Source organism: Microcaecilia unicolor, chromosome 2, assembly GCF_901765095.1.
Source record: "Microcaecilia unicolor chromosome 2, aMicUni1.1, whole genome shotgun sequence".
Classification (NCBI taxonomy): domain Eukaryota; kingdom Metazoa; phylum Chordata; class Amphibia; order Gymnophiona; family Siphonopidae; genus Microcaecilia; species Microcaecilia unicolor.
In genome coordinates, this window is record NC_044032.1 from 346,559,546 (window position 1) to 346,579,124 (window position 19,579).

General features: G+C 44.8%; 1 protein-coding gene and 1 pseudogene across 1 annotated transcript in view; both read right to left on the minus strand.

Moving 5' to 3' along the window:
- LOC115463701 overlaps nucleotides 1-19,579 on the minus strand; it is a 750,344-nt pseudogene that overhangs the window by 16,741 nt on the left and 714,024 nt on the right.
- LOC115463714 (zinc finger protein 398-like) overlaps nucleotides 4,894-19,579 on the minus strand; it is a 338,371-nt gene continuing 323,685 nt past the window's right edge. The window contains exons 2-5 of the mRNA XM_030194435.1: nucleotides 15,872-15,998; nucleotides 15,337-15,450; nucleotides 14,993-15,106; nucleotides 4,894-4,964 (exon numbers count right to left, since the gene is read on the minus strand). Of these exons, the coding sequence (XP_030050295.1) occupies nucleotides 4,927-4,964; nucleotides 14,993-15,106; nucleotides 15,337-15,450; nucleotides 15,872-15,998 (393 nt within the window). The 3' untranslated portion in view covers nucleotides 4,894-4,926. The remainder of the gene's footprint in view (nucleotides 4,965-14,992; nucleotides 15,107-15,336; nucleotides 15,451-15,871; nucleotides 15,999-19,579) is intronic.

Here is a 19,579-nt window from a genome sequence, read left to right on the forward strand (position 1 = left end):
GCCACATCTGGATGGCTTCCTGACAGAGGGTGAGATCTGGTGCCCCCCTGCTTGTTGGTGTAGTACATTGCAACCTCATTGTCTATTTGAATGAGAATAATTTGATGGGACAGTCAACCTCTGAAAGCCTTTAGAGCGTTCCAGATCGCTCGGAGCTCCAGGAGATTGATCTGAGGATACATTTCCTGGAAGGATCAAGCTCCTTGAGTGTGAAGCCCATCTACATGAGCTCCCCATCCCAGAAGAGATTCATCCATCGTCAGTACCTTTTGCGGCTGAAGAATTTGGAATGGAAGTCTCAAGGTCAAATTGGCCCAAATTGGACCAAATTGTCCACTATTGAAGAGAGCATACAAGCTCCGGAGCCACTTGGATGACATCCTCTAGACTTCCTGTGGCTAGGTACCACTGAGAAGCTAGGGTCCATTGAGCACATATCATGTGCAGGTATACCATGGGTGTAACAAACACTGTGGAAGCCATGTGGCCCAACAATCTCAATATCTGCCGAGTTTTGACTTGCTGCAATGACACTAGGGAAAGAAGATCAACCATACACGCCTCCAGGAGGTAGGATCGGACAGTCCTCGTATCATGCTGGGCTCCTATGAACTCCAATTGTTGAACAGGGTAGCGATGGGACTTGGGGTAGTTGATAACGAATCCTAGTAGTTCCAGCACCCGAATAGTCATCTGCATGGACTCCAAAGCACTGTCCTCCAAGGTGCTCTTTACCAGACAATCGTCAAGATAAGGGAACACATGAACTCCCACTCCGCATAGCGACGTTGCGACTACCATTAGACATTTTGTAAAGAACTTGGGAGCTGATGCGAGGCCAAAGGGCAACACTCGGTCTGAAAGGTGATGTGTACATCCTTCAAGTCCAGAGAGCATAGCAAATCGTTTTCCTGAATCATGAGAAGAAGGGTGCCTAGAAAAATCACCCTGAACTTTTTGCAGACTAGGCTTTTAGGTCTAAGATGGGACGCATGCCCTTGTCTTTCTCTGCATAAGGACGTACCTGGAATATAATCCCTGCCCTTCTTCCCCTGGTGGAACAGGTTCGACCACATGGGCCTTTAGAAGGGCGGAGAGTTCCTCTGCAAGTACCTGCCTGTGCCGAGAACTGAAAGAATGAGCTCTTGGTGGACAATTTGGAGGTTTGGACATCATATTGAACTTACGACATGCCTTCTGCTGCTTGACCAACTGGCGAAAAGGCTCAGCATGCACCAAAGGGAGCCCATCAACCAAGTCCAACAGCTGCCTCACTTCCCGCAAGTGCACAATCGTGAACAGTTGTTATGACTGGACACAGGTTATGAGTATAGAGGCCTGATACATCTTTCTCCCAAAAGAGTCCAGGGTTCTAGCTTCTCTGCCCGGGGGAGCTGAGGCATAGACCCTAGTACTCCTGGCTCTCTTGAGATCGGAGTCCACCACCACGGAATCATGAGCTAACTGGGACCTCACAAACCCAGGTTCACCATGGATCCTATACTGGGTGTCTATTTTTTGGGGAACCACAGGGAAAGACTGAGGGTACTCCCAGTTCCTAACGAGGACTTCCTTGAGTACCTCGTGGAGAGGAGCAATCACTGCCTCCTTAGGAGGGGAGGTGTAGTCCAGAACCTCAAGCATTTTGGCCCTGGGCTCATCCTCCACTTCTACTGGTTATGGAATGGCCTCAGCCATTCCCCGTTCAAAAGAGATGAAAAGGGAGGCTCTCAGGTGGAGACAGTCTCCTCTCAGGTGCGGGGAGAGCTCAGTATCGGATAGCACCTCCCTAAGGGATGTCTGACACCGGGCCTGCCTCAATGCTGAGGATCCATGTCCTCAAGAGTGGTGTCGAGAAACTGACTCCCGTCGCAACACCAGCGAAACTTCCTCCACCAACGTCGAAGGGGTGCTAGCCTCGGTGGCAGTCGACACCGGGCCCCGCAAGCAGCGCTGGCATCGGAGGCAGTACTGCAGGCTGAGGGCCAGGCAAGGCCGCAATGGAAGGTATGGTAGGTGCAAGCAACTACTACTAATCATTTCTATAGCGCTACTAGATGTACGCAGCGCTGTACACTTGAACATGAAGAGACAGTCCCTGCTCGACAGAGCTTACAATCTAACTGGACAGACAAACAGGACAAAGAAGAGATCAAGGAATTACTACGGTGGGATGATAAAATAAGGGTATTGAACAAGTGAGTAAGGGTTAGGAGTTAAAAGCAGCATCAAAAAGGTGGGCTTTTAGCCTAGATTTGAAGACTGCCAGAGATGGAGCTTGACGGACCAGCTCAGGAAGTTTATTCCAGGCATATGGTGCAGCAAGATAAAAGGAACAGAGTCTTCAGTTAGTGGTTTAGGAGAAGGGTGAAGATAAGAGAGATTTACCCAGTGAACAGAGTTGACACCAATGCACCCTGAATACCAATGCAAATCACTGCATAAGGCTGTCCAAAAGTTCAGGGAGCAAGGTCCGGATGTGCTCATCAAGGGCTACCATCAGGAAAGACTGCGAGGCCGGCTGGGGTGCAGGCTGCAGAATTGCCAGGGCCAGTGCAGGAGCAGGATCTTGGTTGCTTGGAAGTGTACGCATCAGCACCTCCTGAATAGAGGTGGAGCAGTCCTCCCAGCGCTGATGCTTCTCGGGTGACGAATCCCTCAGCGCCCCGGAGCTCCGAGCAACATGCATCGATAGAGATTAGTGACGGTGCTTCTTGGCCTTTACCTGATGCACATCATCTAGGCTCCTCGGTGCCGATGAGGACGATGTCGAATCCTCACGTTGCTGCGGGGTCGGGTACGACGATGGACGGTCCCGGGGAACCTGCATAGCAGGAGGCCTTGAGACAGGTGAAGACCCACTTGACACCTCACTGCTCCCAGTGTCTCAGGGTCTTGAAGCAACTATGCCTACCATGACTCCCGATGACGGTGCAGCACTTTATGTCGATGCCAACGCCTCTGGCCTCGATGCCGAAGAACCGGACCGGTCTCCAAAAATCTTCTCGCGTTCAGCCTTCCAGGAAACCTTAGTCCTTTTCTTCATACGAAGACAAAGGACACAGTTGGCAGGGCTATGGTCGGGCTCAAGGCACTGAAGCCATCAAGAATGGGTGTACTTCCCCGAGACGGTCCAGCTGCATCGGGTACAATGCTTGGAGCCAATGGGAGTCTTCGTGGACATGGAAGGAAAAATGGCTTAGGCTAAATTAAAAGTCGCAATGATGCCTAAAAAGGGGAAAAGGGCACACAAAAAAAAAAAGAGACCCGACTGCGTAGACCTAAGAACGGCCTGCATTGAAAAAGAAAAACAGACACGGACAAAAGTCTAAAGAAATTAAGGACTTTTTTTTTTTTGGAACAAAACAAAAGAAAAAAGAGGAGTGGGTAGCAAACACCGCCGAAAGGCACTAAAAAAACAGCTCCACCAGACATGTGAAGAGCAAAAAAGCAGCTACTGAGGGAATCGCATTTGCGCAGCAGGTGGGAAGGCACTTGCGCATGTGCAGTGGGGAGTGGTGCGCGCTCTTCAAAGATCTTGTTTTTTCTATGGCTTGGATGCTGGACCGGGCGACGTGGATCAGCGTTTACCCATTTGTGAGAATACTGGAGCCTGCTTTTCCTCAGAGAAAACACTGATCTCTATTTCCACCTTGGTAAAAATTACCAAGTTGGAAATAGCAAGGGAAGCTCAAAAGAATCGGCATGCAAATGAGCTGCTCGCAAAAACAGAAAGCTTAGCAGTGGGGAAGCCAATCGGTCACCTGAGCATGTACAGAACAGCCAATCGCTAAGCGTGGTTGCTCTGTGCATGTTACAGATGTCTTTCATAAACGCATTAGCTTTGTGTATGAAAGCAGTAAGTAGCTTTTTTTTTTCCAAACTTTTTTTTTTTTAATCAGAGACACGAGCATGCTACAGACGTCTTTTATACACGCATTCAAGCTGCATGTATGAAAGCAGTGTATAGCTTTTTTGTTTTAAAACATTTCTCCTCTCTTACCTCTCACCCAGGATCCCTCTCTCCCTTCTGTTTATAGTGGAGTCTGTGGTTATATGGTCCCCTCTGATAACCACCCAGTCTCAGAGAAGGCTCTAATATGTGAAAATTCTTTCTCTGATCCTTCTACTTACCATAAGAAATATACACGTGGGGCAATAGGGTTCCTGCCTCCTTACACCCCTCCCCAAGATATAGTGGACCAGCCACCCCCAAAATATGGGGTGACAGAGAAGACAGACGCTATGATCCTTCCAAAGAGAAAGTCTTTATTCCTTACCAATTTAGACAATAACAAAGCAATCAGGCAATAACAAATAGCAATTTGTTATGAGAGGGAGAGAGAGAGACCACCGCTGTAAAGAGTTACACACTGTTGATCACCTCAGCCTCTGACTAAATACAATATAACAGTGCCTTATATACCCTTTTGTACAATGCATTGGACATCAATTCCCTCTCAAATCATACAGCCTTGCAACTTCAGCTAATTTCTGTCTTACTGCATTGTTTACATAGAACGGAACACACTATCTAAGTGTTATGGAATATAGAACACAATATCTAAATGTTTATGGAACACAGCATCTTATAACAAGTCCAAGGTTTCTCTTACAGGAGATTGTAGTCGCTGTTTTGCTACAGGAATCTCTCCTGGACCCAGGTCTTATCATAGTTTTTGTCTAGTAACCTCTACACATCTTCGCTTTCAAACTGTGTACATATTCTTAGTGTCCTTGTGATGTCTGAGTCAGTGGCACCAACTCTGTCAGGGAGGGGATGCGCACTCCTTGCTGGATCAGCATGACCTTGAATTCACAGTTCTCAGCAGAAAGTAAAGATGCAGCTTTCAGGCATTTTAGAGCCTTTAGCTTATGCAGTTCATGGGTCATAACTGACCTGTCAGTGAGTCAGAAAAGTGCAAATCAATTCATTCCCCTCTTGAGTATTGTGAAAGCATCACCTGTACAGATAATAATCCGCAGGGTGCTGCTCATTCAATGTCCATCGATAAGTACATAAGTAATGCCACACTGGGAAAAGACCAAGGGTCCATCGAGCCCAGCATCCTGTCCACGACAGCGGCCAATCCAGGCCAAGGGCACCTGGCAAGCTCCCCAAACGCACAAACATTCCACACATGCTACTCCCGGAATTGTGGATAACGTATAGAACGTCCGCACGCCTGGAACAGTTGGAAAAGGAAAGAATCCAAACTAAACCTATCTATGCCTGGGGAGCTGAAATAAGCTCTAGAAGGATAAACTCATGTAACAAATAAGCGGCTAAACCAAGAAAAGTGCTGAAGATAAATTTAAACATTCAATTTCATAAAGACAAGATTCAAAATGGGTGAAACAGGTACAAAAAACAAAAAAGTATGTATAAAAGAATATATATACTATTTCAACTATAAGCAGTATGAGCAAAATAAATGTCTTCCTGAAGGAGGTATACTTGTGTTACAGCCAGTAAATGTTCTAACAATAATAAAATGAAAAAGGTCAACAGCAGCAGGCTTGTAAACACTCATGAAGGAAGTACAGATTATCTCTCTCCCTTCATTCAGCATCTCCCTTCTCTATCTTCACCTCTTCTATCCAACATCTGCCTTCTCTTTCTCCCCCTACTATTCAGCATTTCTCCTCTCTATCCAGCATCTGCCTTCTACACCCCCTTTCCATGCAGCGTGTCCCCTTCTTACTCTCTTACTCTCCATATTTTCCAGTTAGTGTCTTCCCCCTCTCTCCCCCCTTCCAACCAGTATCTCTTCTTTTCCAGCCAGCATGTATTCTTTCTTCCCTCTTATATCCAACATACCCTCTCCCTCCCCTATCCAGTCAGTCCCTCCACTGCAAAACACTATACACAAACTTGTGCAAAAACACACTCAAAACATTACTGTACCACACCACCACTAACTTCTAAAGACCTTATTCATGAAAAGGCAGCGCAGTAAATATTACACCAGGCCCTAAAACGCCAATGCCACACCTAGTGAGAAAACAGACCAAACAGGACTGCTGCAAGATCTCCAAACTAGCACAAAACAGAGACAGACCCTCATGAAACAAGGGACCACAGACCAGTAATAGAGACATGATGGCAAAACAGTAAACTGGAAACCTCAAGAAGTCAGGTTTTGCATGGACAGCAATAGTAAAGAAATAGACACTGGAATGCAAGATTACTACTACTACTACTATTTAGCATTTCTATAGCGCTACAAGGCATCAGAGATGTGCATTTCTAAAAGCTCCCAAAACTGTACAAGGAAAGACACTTGTACTGATAAAGCGAAGATACTTAACTGTAGCAGGTATTCTCCGAGGACAGCAGGCTGATTGTTCTCACATGTGGGTCGACGCCCGCGTTGGCCCAGGAAGCAGCATTTTGCAAGCAAAATAGTTTTGCCAGAGTCTTCTGGCCCGTCGCGTGAGCACTTCTCTTCAGTTAAAACAAAGAGCATATAGAGAAATAAAAAACAACTCCAAAGGGGAGGTGGGCGGGTTTGTGAGAACAAACAGCCTGCTGTCCTCGGAGAATACCTGCTACAGGTAAGTATCTTCGCTTTCTCTGAGGACAAGCAGGCTGCTTGTTCTCACATGTGGGGTATCCCTAGCACCCAGGCTCACTCAAAACAATGAACATTGGTCAATGGGGTCTCGCAACGGCGAGGACATGACACAGATTGACCTGAAACCATAAACAACTGAGAGTGCAGCCAAGAACAGAACTAAAATGGGTCTACGGGGATAGAGTTGGATCCTAAACCCCAAACAGATTCTGCAGCACCAACTGCCCAAACCGACTGTCGTGTCGGGTATCCTGCTGAAGGCAGTAGTGAGATGTGAATGTGTGGACTGATGACCACATTGCAGCCTTGCAAATCCCCTCAATGGAGGCTGACTTTAAGTGAGCCACTGACATAACCATGGCTCTAACATTATGAGCCGTGACATGACCCTCTAGAGTCAGCCCAGCTTGGGCATGTGAAGGAAATGCAATCTACTAGCCAACTGGAGATTGTGCGTTTCCTGATGGCGACTCCCCTCCTGTTGGGATTAAAAGAAACAAACAACTGGGTGGACTGTATGAAGGGCTTTGTCCGCTTCATGTAAAAGGCCAATGCTCTCTTACAGTCCAAGGTATGTAAACTGCTTTCGCCAGGGCGGATATGAAGACGGGGAAAAAAGTTCGGCAAGACGATACACTGGGTCAAGCACTTCAGATGGCAGGAATTCAGTGGCTCAAAAAGGAGCTTTCATCATTTGGGTGAGAACGACGTTGAGATCCGATGACACTGGTGGAAGTTTGACAGGGGGTATATTAAAAGCAGAAAGCCGGCAAAAGAATCGGTTGGGCCGCTGGATGACCGAGGGGTAAAAGGGGCGATCAAGGAAGACAAAGACGTAGCGGAGAGATTGAATGAACTCTTTGCTTCGGTCTTCACCGAGGAAGACTTGGGTGGGATACCGGTGTCGGAAATGATATTTCAAGCGGACGAGTTGGAGAAACTTAGTGACTTCACGGTAAACCTGGAGGATGAAATGGGGCAGTTCATCAAACTGAAGAGTAGCAAATCACCTGGACCGGATGGTATTCATCCTAGAGTACTGATAGAACTGAAAAATGAGCTTGCAGACCTACTGCTAGTGATATGCAATTTATCCTTAAAATCGAGCGTGGTACCGGAAGATTGGAGGGTGGCCAATGTAACGCCCATTTTTAAAAAAGGTTCCAGGGGAGATCCGGGAAATTATAGACCGGTGAGTCTGACGTCGGTGCCAGGGAAAATGGTAGAGGCTATTATTAAAAACAAAATTACAGAGTACATCCAAGGACATGGATTACTGAGACCAAGTCAGCACGGCTTTTGTGGGGGGAAATCTTGCCTGACTAATTTACTTCAATTCTTTGAAGGAGTAAACAAACATGTGGACAAAGGGGAGCCGGTTGATATTGGGGCTCATTTTCAAAGCACTTAGACTTACAAAGTTCCATAGGTTAAAATGTAACTTTGTAAGTCTAAGTGCTTTGAAAATATGCCTCATTGCGTATCTGGATTTTCAAAAGGTACCTCATGAAAGGCTACAGAGGAAATTGGAGGGTCATGGGATAGGAGGAAAAGTCCTATTGTGGATTAAAACTGGTCGAAGGATAGAAACAGAGAGTGGGGTTAAATGGGCAGTATTCACAATGGAGAAGGGTAGTTACTGGGGTTCCTCAGGGGTCTGTGCTAGGACTGCTGCTTTTTAATATATTTATAAATGATTTAGAGATGGGAGTAACTAGCGAAGTAATTAAATTTGCTGATGACACAAAGTTATTCAAAGTCGTTAACTCGCGACAGGATTGTGAAAAATTACAGAAGGAACTTACGAGACTGGGAGACTGGGCAGCTAAATGGCAGATGACGTTTAATGTGAGCAAGTGCAAGGTGATGCATGTGGGAAAAAAGAACCCGAATTATAGCTACGTCATGCAAGGTTCCACGTTAGGAGTTACGGACCAAGAAAGGGATCTGGGTGTCGTCGTCGATAATACACTGAAACCTTCTGTGCTCAGTGTGCTCCTGTGGCTCGGAAAGCAAATAGAATGTTGGGTATTATTAGGAAAGGTATGGAAAACAGGTGTGAGGATGTTATAATGCCGTTGTATCGCTCCATTGTGCGACCGCACCTTGAGTACTGTGTTCAATTCTGGTCGCCGCATCTCAAGAAAGATATAGTGGAATTGCAAAAGGTGCAGCAAAGGGCAACTAAAATGATAGCGGGGATGGGACGACTTCCCTATGAAGAAAGACTAAGGAGGCTAGGGCTTTTCAGCTTGGAGAAGAGACGGCTGAGGGGAGACATGATAGAGGTATATAAAATAATGAGTGGAGTGGAACAGGTGGATGTGAAGCGTCTGTTCACACTTTCCAAAAATACTAGGACTAGGGGGCATGCGATGAAACTACAGTGTAGTAAATTTAAAACAAATCGGAGAAAATATTTCTTCACCCAACACGTAATTAAACTCTGGAATTCGTTGCCGGAGAACGTGGCGAAGGTGGTTAGCTTGGCAGAGTTTAAAAAGGGGTTAGACGGTTTCCTAAAGGACAAATCCATAAACCACTACTAAATGGACTTGGGAAAAATCCACAATTCCAGGAATAACATGTATAGAATGTTTGTACGTTTGGGAAGCTTGCCAGGTGCCCTTGGCCTGGATTGGCTGCTGTCGTGGACAGGATGCTGGGCTCGATAGACCCATGGTCTTTTCCCAGTGTGGCATTACTTATGTACTCTCATGAAGCGAACAACTAAAGGCTGTCCAGAGATAGGCTTACCCTCTACATGGCGATGATAAGCACTAATCGCACTAATGTGAACTCTTATGGAGTTGGTTTTGAGACCAGTCTCTGATAAATGTAGAAGGTATTCAAGCAGGGTCTGTGTAGGACAAGAAAGAGGATCTAAGTCCTTGCTGTCACACCAGATGGCAAACCTCCTCCATTTGAAAGAGTAACACCTCTTAGTGGAATCTTTCCTGGAAGCAAGCAAGACTCGGGAGACACCCTCTGAAAGACCCAAGCAGGTGAATTCTAAGCTCTCAACATCCAGGCCGTGAGAGCCAGAGACTGGAGGTTGGGATGCAGAAGCGACCCCTCATTCTGGGTTGGAAAACACTCCAATCTCCACTGTTCCTCGGAGGACAACTCCAGAAGAAGAGGGAACTAAATCTGACACGGCCAGAAGGGAGCAATCAGAATCATGGTTTCAGCAGTCTTGCTTGAGTTTCAGCAAAGTCTTCCCTACAAGAGGTATGGGAGGATATGCATACAGAAGGCCTGTCCCCCAATGTAGGAGAAAGGTATCCGATGCTAGTCTGTCGTGAGCCTGAAAACTGGAATAGAACTGAGGGACCTTGTGATTGGATTGAGTGGCAAAAGGATCCACTGAGGGGGTTCCCCACGCTCGGAAGATCTTGTGGACTCCACCCACATTCAGTGACCACTCATGAGGTTGCGTTATCCTGCTCAACCTGTCGGCCAGACTGTTGTTTACGCCTGCCAGATACGTGGCTTGGAGAAACATGCCATGACGGTGCTCACAGCCACATCTGGATGGCTTCCTGACACCAAGGGCGAGAACCAGTGCCCCCCTGCTTCTTGGTGTAATACATGGCAACCTGATTGTCTGTCTGAATCAATATGATTTGGTTGGACAGCTGGTCTCTGAAAGCCTTTAGAGCGTTCCAGATCGCTCGTAATTCCAGGAGATTGATCTGAAGACCTTTTTCCTGAAAGGACCAGGCTCCTTGAGTGTGAAGCCCATCTACATGAGCTCCCTACCCCAGGAGGGATGCATCCGTCGTCAGTACTTTTTGTGGCTGAGGAATTTGGAATGGACGTCCCAAGGTCAAATTGGATCGAATCGTCCATCACTGCAGAGCATTCCGAAAGTCAGTGGACATTTGGATTACATCCTTGGTACTAGCTTAGTACCACTGGGAAGCTAGGGTCGATTGAGCCGATCTCATGTGTAGGCGTGCCATGGGAGTCACATGAACTGCTATACTTATATTTCCTCTGCATTTCAGAGAGGGACCGTAGCACTGTGGCGTTCGGTCAGTTGACGCACGTGTTTCATGTTTTTTGTTTCTGAGTACAGGGTTCTTTGACCTTTCGGGGTTGTTATTGTTATTGGTTTCATTTGTTTTCTGCTTTGTTAAGGATTTACTGGCTGCTTGGGGGTTGGCTGCTAGCTTATACTGGTTTAAGTTTTAGTGTTCTCAGTCTCCCTCTGCTGGTAGACTTTTCCTGGGCCTGAAGAGGAGCAGAAGCGAACGCTGCCGCACCTCAACGCGGAGAAAGAAAAACTGAAGAGAAGTGCTCACGCAACAGGCAGGAAATCAGTCCGCGCTGCACGTGCGTCAGAAGACTCTGGCAAAACTTTTTAAATATTTTGCTTGCAAAATGTCGATGCCTTGGCCGACACGGACGTCGATCCACATGTGAGAACAAGCAGCCTGCTTAACCTCAATATTAAAAATGGAGGAAAAAAAGACCTCAGATGCAACAAGACACCATGAGGGTATTTTACAAAGCCACGCTAGTGATTCCTGTGCAGTAAATGAGAGGACGCCTATAGGAACTGAATGGGTTTCCTCTCATTTACCATGCAGGAATCGCTAGTGTGGCTTTCTAAAAGAGGCTGAAAAACAGCCAAACACAATCTCAAAGGGTCATATGAAAAGAGATTGTACAGCAATAGCTGACTAGTGGGAAATACCCTCAGAAGCCAAGGTCTGAACACTGATATCTACATGAGATTTTTTGTGCCTGTGATCTTGTCTCATTCATAAGGTATAATATCCCACCTGTTTTCAAACAAAACTATTCACAACAAAACTAATGATCTGAAAAACATAACCAAAAAGGAAAAATTAAACATTCCAAGCTTAGCATGAATAAACTTAGCTTGCAGCCATTTTCAAACAGGAAATGGTCAATCGTCTAGCAGCATTTATATGAAAATGGCCACACAGACGTCCCTGAATCTGCACCTCAATAGCCCTCAGGTTCACAAGCATCTTTAATATTTAGGTACAGAAGATATATCTGTTTCTGGAGGGCTCACAATTTAAAGGTTAAAAAAAAAAAGGAGAACTGAAATGGGATATGAACAGGACTGCTGAGAAGAGAGGGCAGGGAATCTGTCCTCTCCAACGTAACGCCCAGGACCTGGATGATTTTATTAACGTGATATTGTGTTAATGCAAACATCCGTGTTCCGACTCCCAGCACACAGGAGCAGGAGAGGACAGACCGAGGGAGCATAAGTCAGAGACAGAAATGTAAGGGGGCAAGTGGGGTGGGGCTGGGGTGTGGCATGGTGGCACAGGTGGGGGCAAGCATGCACATGCACGGCAGTCCAGTCCTGTCCCAGCTCTGTGTTCAGAATGCCCGTAATACCTGATGTTGTCAGGGAGCCTGGTTTCCCTTTCTGGTGTCACTTTCAGGGGGAGGGGGAATCAGTGGGGTAAAGATGGGTAGCATAGAGCTCAAGTCTGCTGCATTCACAAATGAGATGTCAGTGCACATCACAAATCCAGAGGGCTCTCTCATGGGAAGTTTCAAGACTATGGATGTTTCTCTGCATTTAAACTGAATCTTGATAAGCTGGAGGCCCTACCGACCTACCTGGCCATTAAGTGAGATGGGAGGCGGGCAGATATTTGGAAAGGAGAGGGGTTACATGATCAAAGTGGTTTGCATGTGCCAGAAGTCTAACAGACATATTTTGGACAATTTGTAATCTTTTTAAAAGCTTAGAGTACATATCAGCGTCAGGGGCGTAGCCAGACAACAGAAATTGGGTGGGCCTAGGTAAGAAGTGGGTGGGCATCAAATGTTCTCCCCCCCACACCACCACCAAAAAAATATCTCAGCTGGCAGGAAAATGCTTCTTTCCACCTTGGCAGTCTGCAGCAGGCATGCGCTGAAAACTACTACTACTTAACATTTCTAGAGCGCTACTAGGGTTACGCAGCGCTGTACAAATTAACAAATGAGGACAGTCCCTGCTCAGAAGAGCTTACAATCTGAGCATGCGCAGGTGCCAGTATTGTGGAGAATAGAATTTTGTTACTATCAGGGGGAAGTCTTCAGCTGACAGAGCTTGGGATCTCCACCAGCTACCGCTAAACATGTACTACTGTTGGGTGGGCCTGAGCCCTAAGTGAGTGGGCCCAGGCCCACCTGTGGCTACACCACTGATCAGCGTATAATGACTTGCAACAATCTTCTCTCTCTCTCTCTCTCAGTATCCTGTTTCCAACAGTGGTCAATACAGGACACAAGTACCGGGCAAGATCCCAGAACAACAAAACGGATTTTATGCAGCTTATCCTAGAACATGCAGTGGATTTTCCCAAGTCCATCTTAATAATGGCTTATGGACTTCTCTTTTAGAAAATTATCCTAACCTTTTTTAAACTCTGCTAAGCTAACTGCTTTTACCACATTCTCTGACAACAAATTCCAGAGTTTAATTACTCGTTGAGTGAAGAGATATTTTCGCCGACTTGTTTTAAATTTACTACTTAGTAGCTTCTTTGCATGCCCCATAGTCCTAGTATTTTTAGAAACAGAAAAGAAGTGATTCACATCTACCTGTTCCACTCCACTCAGTATTTTTATAAACTTCTATCACATCTCCCCTCAGCTGGCTCTTCTCCCTTTTACCATTTTCGTCGCCCTTCTCTGTACTTTTTCTAATTTTATTGAAAAAAGTCTCAAGCATTCAGAATACAGCTGCTCGATTCATTTTCTGGGCTCATAAAAATGCCAACTACATCCATCTTGCAAACACTGCATTTGCTCCCAGTGGAAGCTCACATTCAGTTTAAATTGTGCATTATGATTTTTAATATTTTATATGATAATGCTCCTTCTTATTGATTGGTTTACCATCATCAGTCAGATCAGCTAAAGCTAGGAAGCCATTGCTATTAAAATTTCCTAGTCCAAAGGGTCTTTGCTTGAAAGCCATTTTTTTCTAGGGCTGCACGTTAATCACGATTATCAATGCAATTAATGCATTAATTATAAATCACAATTAATAATTGTGTGCTGCCCACCTTCTCTTCCCTCCCTCCATGCATCGTCCGACATCTCGCCCTCCCCGACCTGTCAGCGACTCCCTCTCGTCCCCCGCCAAGTGTACTTTTGAAAATCAGGCAAGTTTTTGGGCCTGCAGCACCAGCATCAGCTATACTCAAGACTACCTGTGGCCTGAACTGCACTTTTCCCATCCTACCCCTTCTGACACAACTTGCTGTTTTTAGATGGGCAGTACGGGTCAGATGGGAAGGCTCGGTGCAGGCTACAGGCAGCCTTTGAATATGGCTGTCGCTGGCACTGCGGGGCAGAAGACTTGTTTGCTTGTCAAAAGGTACACCGGGCAGGGAAGTCCTTAAAAGGGATCTGAGGGGCAGGTCTGGGAGGGGAGGGGAGGGAGAGATTCAATAACCCCGCCGCATTACAAAACTCCTTGGCTAAGTCAAGCTTTACCATCTGGTACTGCTATGGATTTACAGCCTGTCTCACTAACACAGACTACTCAATAATTACCATGGATTCTTTTGGATTCGTATTAGGTAAATGAGACCTTTATTAGAGGTGCTAAAATCTACAATGATTAAGATATATACAATGATTAGCTATATACATACAATGATTAGCTATATAAACAATCATTACATCACTGGTCTCTACATCTAAGCAATGCTAAGAGTTCTTAGACCAGGAAAAGAAGCAATACATACAACATCACTGGTCAGAAATTTCAGGCCCTTATCTCATCTGCTAGAAGCCCCTTTGCAGCGAAAGCTCGAAGTCTCCTTATGACCAGGAACAAGTCCTCTGCGCAGTGCGTCCACTCACAGATGAGCCCCAAAACTCTGCTGCAACAAGGCCCCCTTTTTATTAAGCTCAGAACTCTTGTTCAGAGATAAGGAAAATTACAGAATGCTTCTCTGTTTAGGTAAACAAGCCATACTGTGGGAATGTGGTCACATGATTTCTAAGTCCAGGTGGCCAGGCTGAACTCTGAAAACAAGCACCATCCACATACCAAATTAATTGGAGCTGTGTCTTATCTTCTGCATTCCAACTTATTTTATTACACCATCTCATCAGTCATGTTCCCCTGCCAATAGGAGGAAGCCTCTTCATTTCCACCAGTCCATTCAACAATATAGATTTCTGAACCCCATGACACTCTGGGATGAAGGATTTTGCAGGCCTAAGTCCCCTCCAAGACACTCACCTCCATCATGTGCTTCCTCTATCTCCACAGGCAGCCTACTCCAGCCAAAGTTAGGAAACAGACAGTAGGAGAAAGAGAGGGGGATGATGGCCTCTTATCCCACCAGTACTGATTTCCTTAAATGGTCCTGGCTGACTTTACTAAAGATGTGAAGTAGGAATTTTATACTTACTTGTTACAGAAGGGTGAGTCTCTTCAGACATCGCTGATTCAGGATGATCCAAGAAGGGGAGATCATCCTCTTGTTTAACATTCAGAGAGAACACAGATGTTACAATCGGAAGGCCTGTTATTAGAAAACATGTCAAGAAGGATTTACCAAGTATCAGATAATATTAAATTAAGAAATGGATTTTAAATCTCCAAGGGCCATTCAGTTACTGTGGGTTTCCTCTCAGTTGCCATGTGGAATCACTAGTGCAGCTTAGTAAAGGAAGCACCAAATGTTTGATGTGAATGACCCATCTCCTGTGAACTGAAAATGCAGAGCCTTTGAAATCCAAAACATTTACTTACTCTTTGTGGGGTCATTTGGGTTTTGGTTTCCTTCCCACTCAAAGTGATGAGTGAAATATTTCTCATCTTCCTTTATAACCTTGAATATAACATCAGGATTAGCAATTGAATAACCTGTTAATAAATAGGAAAATTATATTTAAATTATAATCTTCTCTGACATCTAGTTACACATTGCACAGTATAGTTGACTAGAGTGGAGCTGACATGTCATGCCCTTACACAGAAGTTGTAGTTCTCAGCAAGAAGTCTGAGAGGTAAATCCTCTCTCTGGTCTTCTCTGTCAAATTATTTTGTATAGAAAAAGGAGACCAGCTGGTCTTGAGTGACGCCTCTAGTTTAAGGTACACATTTTATCTTACAGCATAAAGTAGCACCTTTTGCAGATCCTGTAGCAGTGGTGTCTTTCACCAGCTGCTGTTGTATATAGGATGGCATCAGATGCCAGGTGCCCATGGTATCTAGTACCTGTGAATTTTCCAACAGTGATTTCATAATATACCAGTGTGGTAGATGATAGAAAATACATATTTACCTCGTGACTTGAGGATGTCATGAATCTCCTTGATGACCTTCTTGTAAAGCTCCTTTTGCCATTCTCCCAGAATATTCCACTCCGTATCCAAGAAATAAGCAGCAACATCTTTGAATACGACTGATGCCTGGAACCCCAAACAGGACAACCTCAGTCAATTTTTCATGATCATGTTTGAGTCATAGACCTCTATCGGTGAGATAATAGACGAGCTCTGTTCTCTAGCTATCTACTGTTTTGGACAGGTTTCCTGGTTCCTAGTGATACAAAGGAAATGTTTGGAAAGAGGAGCAACAGGAATCAGCACATGTTCACCAGAAAAGGAGTGACAGAGGAGTAGTTATTTATGTAAAAAATGATATCACCACAAAAAAAGAGGGATCCACCCAATATAATTAAGGAAACCCCCCCCCAAAATCCATTATATAAATGCCAACAAAATAATTATATATCATTAAATATTAAATCAATTAAATGTCATTACATTTTTGTTGTGCTTGTGTATATCAAGAGACTGTTAGTATAGGATCAATAAAGTTTCATAATCATTGCTGAGACCCGGAGAATTTGACTGCAGCTTCTTCTGAGATAAGTGTTTGATTGTAACCCAGAGAGTTCAACTGCAGCTTTGTTGCTTTAAACATTTTTGAAAAGTTTGATTAATGGGATTTGGTATTCACTATGGGCTGAATTCAATAAATGGTACTCAAAATTCAGCATTAAAAGAAGAAAATCAGTGCTGAAAGGTATTCTATAATGAGCATTCCGGGATTGATGTCCTTTATAGAAAAACGCACAGCACTGGGATATCCGCTCACCTTTGGGGGCAAAGCATTACACCAACTGAAACCAGGTGTATATCCGAATGCGCAAGTTTGGCGCAGATCTGAATTATTCTAGAAAAACACTGTGTGCATTTTAAGGGAATGCCCCTGACCCATCCATGCCCATCCCATGGCCATATATATATATATATATATATATATATATATATTCAACAGATCGCCAAAACCTGTCGTTTCTTTATCTACAACATTAGCAAAATTTGCCCCTTCCTTTCTGAATATGCTACCAGAACCCTTGTCACCTCTCGCTTGGACTATTGCAATTTACTTCTCACTGGTCTTCCACTCAGCCATCTCTCTCCTCTCCAATCTGTCCAAAATTCTGCGGCATGACTTATTTTCCACCAGAATTGTTTTACCCACACTAACCCACTCCTCAGGCCACTTCACTGGCTCCCTGTCCGATTCCACATACAGTTTAAACTTCTTGTACTGACCTTTAAATGCATCCACTCTGCAGCCCCCCATTACCTCTCCACTCTCATCTCTCCCTACATTCCTCCCCGTGAAATCCATTCACTGGACAAATCTCTCTTGTCGTCCCCCTTCTCCTCCACTGCTAACTCCAGGCTTCGTTCCTTTTCTCTCGCGGCACCTTATGCCTGGAATAAACTTCCTGAACCTATACGTCTAGCTCCATCTCTACCTGTTTTCAAACCTATGCTGAAAACCCACCTTTTCACTGCTGCTTTTAGCTCCTAGCTAATACTCAATTGCCTTTCCCTTGTCCCTTCCTTCCTTCTCACCCATTACTTCCCTCACCCGTAACTGTCTTGTCTGTCTGTATTATTTAGATTGTAAGCTCTTTTGAGCAGGGACTGTCTCTTTATGTCAGGTGTTCAGCGCTGCGTGCGTCTGGTAGCGCTATACAAATGCTAATAATACCTTTTCAGATCCACATGGAAACACTTAGGCACTATTCTAAAAATGGACGCTGAGTTTTTATGTGGATCTACCATTGCTGTCCAGTTTCAACGCCTTGCTTTTGGAATGCTTTTCCACACTGAAAATTTGGTGGAAAGTAGCATCTAACGTTCAGCATCATATATAAAATTCCCTGTATATGTATTTATGGAACTTGATTTTTTATTTTGAAAAAACAAAACATGTGCAATGATTATAATAATATGAGACTTTTATTGACCCTGTGTCATGGGATATACTAACAGTCTCTTGGTACATATGAAACAAACATAATTTAATAAAATGTAAATGATTTAATATTTAGTGATAGGTAATTACTATTGTTGGGATTTCTACTGTAGAAAAATAATACCAAAGCAGGTGAAATTCGAGGAAAGGAGTAGGTGCACTGGACCATCTATAAACCTTTGATTGAGTTGAAGGAACTGGACAGAGATCTAGCTGAAGACAAAAAAAGGTGGGAATGAAGGAGGAAGCATTGGTAAGAGACTTTAACCTGTTGGATGTGGATTGTAGTATCCTGTCTGTAGGGCAGGCTCAAGGCATGCAGCAGATAAGCACTGACACAGGGTGTCAAGTTTGCCTCACCTGGTCCCCTACAGAAACCATTCCCTACTCTCAGCTAACAGCAGCATCTCCCAACCTTCATACCTCATCTCTCTCTCCCCTCGTCTGGGCAACCCCTCTCTTTCAGATGTTAGAACTGGGGCAGAGGGGAGGGGGATGGAGGAAAAAGAGAGGGAGAAATATTGGACATGGGACAAAGGGAAGGAGGGTGGAGGAAAGAGAGAGAAGGATAGGTGTTGGCCCCAGGGGCAGAGGGGAGGAGAAAAGGAAGATGATGGACCTGGGGCAATATAGAGAGATCAAAGTGAGATGTTGAAAATGGAGGGGGGAGGTGAATCAAAGGTCCATATAGGACAGATGCTGGATAGTAGGGGGGGTGTATAGGTATATGAGGACATAAGGAGGCAGTTGGAAGATGTTACACATAGAGATAGAGAGAAACTGGACATGGGGACAGATAAGAAGAGAGTGTATGTGCTGGATATGGGTATTGGGAGATAGAGAGGAGATTCTGGACATCAAAGGATATAGGGAGATGGAATAAAGATACTGAATATGAAGCTGGGCATATGAAGATGGAGGGGAAATGCTAGACATGAGGGTGTATATGGAGATATTGAACACGGGCACACAGAGAGATGGAGAGAAGATGCTGCACACTGGAGAACCTGGGAGGTAGATATAGGGGGATAAAGTAGAAGGAGATGCTGGATATGGAGAGAAACACAGAGATGGAAGGAAAATGTTGGACATGAGGCATAGGAAAATGGACAGGAGATGATGGACATTGGGAGAGATACAAAATTACCCACTGGACAAGAGAAGGAAAAGAGGAGGAGGCATAGCAATAATCTATAAATTTCAATTCACAGTCACAACAGCAGCAGAATCTATTCTTCCCCAACTTGAAATAGCCTCAGTCAGAATCAACCACCCCAATCTACGCGATCACCTAAACCTAATCTTATTTTACAGACCCCCGGGCAACTGGCAAGACTCACAAACACACTTTTTGGATTTCATATCGAATAATTGTGTTTCCACCCAGAACCTTCTCATAGCAGGGGACATCAATCTTCACCTTGAAGACATTAACTCGAGCAATGTACGCGAATGCAAAGACTTCCTCCAACTATGGGAGCTCCACTGGCCAAACACACAACCCACCCATAACAAAGGACATACACTAGATATCATTACCCACAAATTCTCATCAGAACCAAATCTCACACTAATAGATATAAAATGGACAGCCATGCCATGGTCCGATCACTACAGTGCAAACCTTTCCCTCCACTGGAGAACAAAAAAGACACAACAAAAACAACAAACCTATACTACGAGAGGCAAAACAGACCCACTAATATTCTGG